The 6,227-nt window shown below is 51.0% G+C and overlaps 1 protein-coding gene across 1 annotated transcript; it reads right to left on the bottom strand.

Moving 5' to 3' along the window:
- LOC109399951 (eukaryotic translation initiation factor 3 subunit D) lies at positions 1–6,227 on the bottom strand. The gene is made up of 4 exons (XM_019672420.3): positions 6,007–6,227; positions 5,782–5,901; positions 5,546–5,693; positions 1–1,715 (listed from the first exon to the last, which is right to left on the bottom strand). Exons 1-4 carry the CDS (start codon positions 6,083–6,085, stop codon positions 203–205), a joined length of 1,860 nt encoding a protein of 619 aa, XP_019527965.3. The 5' UTR covers positions 6,086–6,227; the 3' UTR covers positions 1–202.

Raw genomic sequence — 6,227 nt, 5'->3', positions numbered from 1 at the left:
TTTATTTTTTCCATCGTATTACCTTTTTCCATTGTTTCTTGTTCTCTAAGACCTAAAGAGCACAAAAAGGTTGTTCCTTTGTTATAAGAGTAATGTTTGAATGATTAATTTATGGGGACAATAATATAGGCTGCTGTTGCGTTTTACTCGCTAAACTGGGGGCTCCTCTTTTACCATACAAAAAGTTTCTCTGACAATGAACTTACTTTTGTGCTGCCACTGCGGCAGTTGTTTTAGTAGTAGTTGATGGGGTGGTAGCTTCAGTGGTAGCAGCAGTGGTGGCTGGCTCCGTGGCAGCCGGTGTTGTTGTAGCGGCAGCGGCCGCGGCCGCAGCTGCAGCAACAGCAGCAGCTGCTGTAGCGGCATTAGCAGCGGCTGTGGCCGCTGCTGTCGTAGCCGCCGACGGTCCATAGGCGTACGTTTGGAACGCCTCACCGTCGTCACCTTCCTCCTCTTCGCCGTCCGACTCGAAAGTGTGGTCCGGGATGTCATACAATCGGATCATCGGCTTGTTCGGGTCCTTCATGATCAGATACTTGCCATCCTTTTGCTTCATGCAAATGTCGATGATGCACCGCAGAATACCCCAAGCGTTGTCCATGCTCAGATTGATCTGGTTAGCGAATTCTTGGGGCTTGAACTGTTGCGTTCCGAGGATGACGTGCCGCGAGGAATCTCGCACGTGGGCACGAGATACGTATCCGAACTTGATCTGATCGGATCCGGCCAGGAGAGCCTGTACGGTCCACTTGGCCAGTTTGCAGGAATTGTTACGCAGTTCGTTGGCCAAAACGGCACCCCGCTGAGTGTCCAACTTTTGGCGCCACTCGACGCCATTGGCGACCTTCGAATCCCACTCGTTGAGAGCCTTTATCGTGAGAAATTGTGTGTCTCCTTGTGGGGTCAAAAGCACTGCATCGTGTTCACAACGGGCCACCAGCTCGATACCATTGTTCAAGTCCCACTTCCTGTACCGGTAAGCAACACTGGCCACTTCACCGTCCTCGTCATCTCCGATGAAGGGATTCGGCTGATCAAACTTGTACTTAGGTTCCTTCTCTCCGCTCTTCAACACCTGTTGGCTGAAATTGTGGTTGATGAAGGTAGCCTCAATGGCCAGATTTCTGGGGGAATTCAGCGAGTTTCCATCTTCATTCGGAGGCTCAATAGCGGTTTCGTTCACAGTCAGCAAGTCGAACTCCGTATTATCACGCTTATCCATGAACAGCTTGTCGCCAATCTTTTCAATGACGATATCCCAGGAATAGTTCGACCTCGTACAGCACATAATCGTAGCCAAAATGGCATCCGTGGCATAAACGTTTCCGTGACTCTTGGACAGCAGACGAATAACCGGATCGTCAGTGGTCGTCACGGTGTGGAAGATTCTGTCCACACGCTGCAGGGGCTTCTCGTTCTTGACATTAACGCGATCGTACGTCTTATCGTAGTATTCAAGCGTTCCGCAAGTGGTGATATCCTCACCCTTTTCGACGTTCGGTAGCGATAGCTTGCTCAACCGCGGGAAATCCATTTCCTCTACGGTAACCCAATCCGGGCGGACAGCAACCGAAGCATCGCGAATTTTCGGTGGCGGACGGGCGCCCCATTTGCGGGTTGTTCCACGGCGCTGGTCACGTCCCTTGGTGGCATTCTTGGACAATGTTGTCATTCCACCTGCCTGCACTCCACCGCGACCTCCACGTCCTCGGCCACTGAAAAAAATACATTGACATTAGACTGTTAGTTTACAATAAAAATTTTTAATGACTTTTAGGCGAATTTAATGCAAAAATCCGAATAGGTATCTTTCATACACTTTCCCAAGATTAGAAGACTAACCAAAAGCTTTCCTTAGTAGCCGTCGGATCAACTGCCGGGGAAAATCATAATATGTACATACTGTACTGGGCTGCAAAACGGTGAGTCGATAAGGAGAGCGTCCAATATAGCTCTGGTCCTCACAAGTTCCTACCTCATGCTTCCACGGGTCAAGCGATGACAAAGACCGCCAGCTAAGAGTTGTGTGCTTAGCTGGTAGTGCAGCCTGGGCACTGTTGTCCTTCTGACTTCAGCTAGATTGAGGAGGTACGATCCGAATGTCTGTTCACCAAGGAGGTGCGGCTCAAACAGCGTCTGTTCTGGCATCCAGCGGCTGAGTAAGAAACGCTGCAACACGCCCAGCTAGATCCAAGGTGGTAGCCCCATCAGCGTGGTCGTCCCATTGTTGGTTGGGACGTTAAACAGAACTGGCACGATGGCCCTCCGGCGAAACAGGAGTGTTGGCGTAGGCCGAATAAGCCACCCGTAAAAATCCCCATTGCGAATAACATAGAAGAAAATACGACTCGATACAATCGGCAAAGACCCACGCGACGAAATAAGGACTACGATTGGAAACTTGGAACATGGAATTGCAAGTCACTAGGTTTCGCAGGATGTGACAGGATAATCTACGACGAACTACATCCCCGCAACTTCGACATCGTGGCGTTGCAGGAACTTTGTTGGACTGGACAGAAAGTGTGGAAAAGCGGGCATCGAGCGGCTACCTTCTACCAAAGCTGTGGCACCACCAATGAACTGGGAACAGGATTTATAGTGTTGGGCAAGATGCGACAACGTGTGATCGGGTGGCAGCCGATCAACGCAAGGATGTGCATGTTGAACGTTAAGGGCCGTTTCTTCAACTACAGCATCATCAACGTCCACTGGCCCACACGAAGGGAGACCCGATGACGAGAAAGAAGCGTTCTACGCGAAGTTAGAGCAAGCATACGATGGTTGCTCGCCGCGTGACGTGAAAATCGTTGTCGGCGATATGAACGCGCAGGTAGGAAGGGAGGAAATGTACAGACCGGTAATCGGGCGAAACAGCCTGCACGCCGTATCGAATGATAACGGCCAGCGATGTGTAAACTTTGCAGCCTCCCGTGGTATGGTAATCCGAAGCACCTTCTTCCCCCGCAAAAATATCCACAAAGCCACCTGGAGATCACCCGACCAACAAACAGAAAATCAAATCGACCACGTTCTAATTGACGGTAAATTCTTCTCGGATATAACCAACGTCCGCACATACCGCAGTGCGAATATACATTCGGATCACTACTTAGTCGCTGTATGCATGCGCTCAAAACTTTCGACAGTTATCACCACGCGTCGAAGTCTAACGCCGCGGCTCAACATCGAGCAACTTCGTAACGTAGAAGTGGCTCAAGACTACGCGCAGCAGTTAGCAGTGGCCCTACCAACGGAAGAGCAGCTTGGCGCAGCTACACTTGAAGATGGCTGGAGGGACATCCGATCCGCCATAGGTAGTACCTCGGCTACAGCACTAGGCTTCGCGACTCCGAATCACAGAAACGACTGGTACGACGGCGAATGTGAACACTTGAAAAACGAGAAGAATGCAGCATGGGCGAGAATGCTGCAGCACGGTACGAGAGCGAATGAGGCACGTTACAAACAGGCGCGGAACAGGCAGAACTCAGTCTTCCGGATGAAGAAGCGCCAGCAGGAAGAACGAGATCGCGAAGCGATGGAAGAGCTGTACCGCGCTAAGGACAGACGAAAGTTCTACGAGAAGCTGAACCGCTCGCGCAGAGGTTTTGTGCCACAAACCGACATGTGCCGAGATAATCACGGGAATATTCTCACGAGCGAGCGTGAGGTGGTCGAGAGGTGGCGGCAGCATTACGATGAGCGCCTCAATAGCGACGTTGCAAGTACCGAAGGTGGCGTGGTAACAGATCTAGGAGTATGTGCACTGGACGAAAGACTTCCGGCCCCTGACCTTCAAGAGATTGAGGAGGAGGTTGGCCGGTTGAAAAACAACAAAGCCGCTGGAGCAGATCAACTACCAAGCGAGCTTCTAAAATACGGTGGTGAAGCACTGGTAAGAGCACTACACTGGGTCATTACCAAGATTTGGGAGGAGGAAGTATTACCGAAGGAATGGATGGAAGGTATCGTGTGTCCCATCTACAAAAAGGGCGACAAGTTGGATTGCGGGAACTACCGCGCGATCACACTACTGAGCGCTGCCTACAAGATACTCTCTCAAATTTTATGCCGCCGTCTATCACCGATTGCAAGAGAGTTCGTGGGGCAATATCAGGCTGGATTTATGGGTGAACGCGCTACAACGGACCAGATGTTCGCCATCCGCCAGGTGTTGCAGAAATGCCGCGAATACAACGTGCCCACACATCACTTGTTCATCGATTTCAAATCGGCGTATGATCATAGGCGAAACTACCGGGGGTGCCGGGGTTGCCAGGCACCCCCTAGAATTCGAATGCATTGCTGTGAGATATGGGGCGATGAATGATGAATGGATGAACTAATGAATATTTGTTTGTAGTGCACCCCCTGACAAAAAATCGTAGTTTCGCCCATGCGTATGATACAATCGATCGAGAACAGCTATGGCAGATTATGCATGAATACGGATTCCCGGATAAACTGATACGGTTGATCAAGGCGACGATGGATCGAGTGATGTGCGTAGTTCGAGTATCAGGGACACTCTCGAGTCCCTTCGAATCTCGCAGAGGGCTACGGCAAGGTGATGGTCTTTCGTGCTTGCTGTTCAACATTGCTTTGGAGGGTGTAATAAGAAGAGCGGGGATAAACACGAGTGGGACGATTTTCTCGAAGTCCGTTCAGCTGCTTCGTTTTGCCGATGATATTGATATTATTGCTCGTAAATTTGAGACGATGGCGGAAACGTACATCCGACTAAAGAGTGAAGCCAGGCGAATCGGATTAGTCATTAATGTGTCGAAGACAAAGTACATGATCGCAAAGGGCTCCAGGGAGGAATCACTGCGCCCGCCACCCCGAATTCATATCGACGGTGATGAAATCGAGGCGGTTGACGTTGAAGAATTCGTGTACTTGGGCTCACTGGTGACCGACGACAACGACACCAGCAGAGAAATTCAGAGGCGCATTGTGGCAGGAAACCGTGCCTACTTTGGACTCCGCAGAACTCTACGATCGAATAAAGTTCGCCGTAACACGAAGTTAACCATCTACAAAACGCTGATTAGACCGGTCGTCCTCTATGGTCACGAAACATGGACCCTACATGCAGAGGACCAACGCGCCCTTGGAGTTTTCGAACGGAAGGTGTTGCGTACCATCTACGGCGGAGTGCAGATGGAAGACGGGACTTGGAGAAGGCGAATGAACCACGAGCTGCATTAGCTGCTGAGAGAACCAACCATCGTCCATACCGCGAAAATCGGGAGGCTACGGTGGGCGGGTCACGTCATCAGGGTGTCGGATAGCAACCCGACTAAAATGGTTCTCGAGAGTCATCCGACGGGTACAAGACGTGGAGCGCAGCGAGCTAGGTGGGTCGACCAAGCAAGTGGAGGACGATCTGCGGACCCTACGCAGAGTGCGGAACTGGAGGCAAACAGCCATGGACCGAGTGGAATGGAGGCGGCTACTATGTACACACAGCAGAGGCCACCCCGGCCTTAGCCTGACCGGTAAGGTATGTAAGTAACATACTGTACTATTCAACACTTACCGCTGGTTTCTCAAGTTGCCGCGGAAGCGTCCTCGCTGATGCGGCTGCTTCTGGATCCTAGCGCTATCCACCAGATGGAATGTCGTCTCATCCTCCTCATGATAGTAAGCGTACTGGTTGCCACCACCGAACTGAGACGCGTACTTGTCTATAAAAAGAAATATTCACGGAATTTATCATCCTCCGCCCTCCACCGCTTTGAGGTTATATCCCTAGACGCAAATCGATCAACTTACTGGGATACTTCTTGTCAGTTTGGGCGGTGCCGGTCCAATCGGAAATCTTGCCCAAACGATCGCTCTTGCTGAACGGCTGGTACGGGATGTCTTTGAAAGCATCCGGAAGCTCACAGGGACCTGAAACGTAACCAAAATCATCCAGTGTCACAAACCCACGTAACAAGAATAAGAAGCATCGCCACCGTCGTCCATCGACCGACCGACGAGAGCAACAGCACTCACCCCATCCTTCCTCGTTGAACTGCAGCTGTGGGGCTTCGAAAACCGCCGATTCCGGCGTACAGGCAATGGTCTCACTCATCGTCAGCGGTGTGGACCGTAGTTTTTACTTTTCCTTGTGGTTAAATCCGGATTTTCGGAGATTTTTACACTAGCAGACTTCACTGAAAAATTGCCGAACGTGGCTAAACTGGCGAAAGGGCGATTTGCAGCGCTGTCAAAAT

This window comes from Aedes albopictus, chromosome 1 (genome assembly GCF_035046485.1).
Source record: "Aedes albopictus strain Foshan chromosome 1, AalbF5, whole genome shotgun sequence".
In the NCBI taxonomy this organism is placed as follows: Eukaryota; Metazoa; Arthropoda; class Insecta; order Diptera; family Culicidae; genus Aedes; species Aedes albopictus.
This window is presented reverse-complemented; position numbering and strand designations above follow the sequence as displayed.

What these genes read in the sequence shown, in the direction of transcription:
- LOC109399951 (XM_019672420.3), bottom strand. Translation starts at nt 6,085, where the DNA reads ATGAGTGAGACCATTGCCTGTACGCCGGAATCGGCGGTTTTCGAAGCC. An exon ending in GTTCAACGAGGAAGGATGGG is followed by an intron (nt 5,902 to 6,006) that starts GTGAGTGCTGTT and finishes GTTACGTTTCAG; the next exon opens with GTCCCTGTGAGCTTCCGGAT. An exon ending in GGCAACTTGAGAAACCAGCG is followed by an intron (nt 1,716 to 5,545) that starts GTAAGTGTTGAA and finishes TATTTTTTTCAG; the next exon opens with TGGCCGAGGACGTGGAGGTC.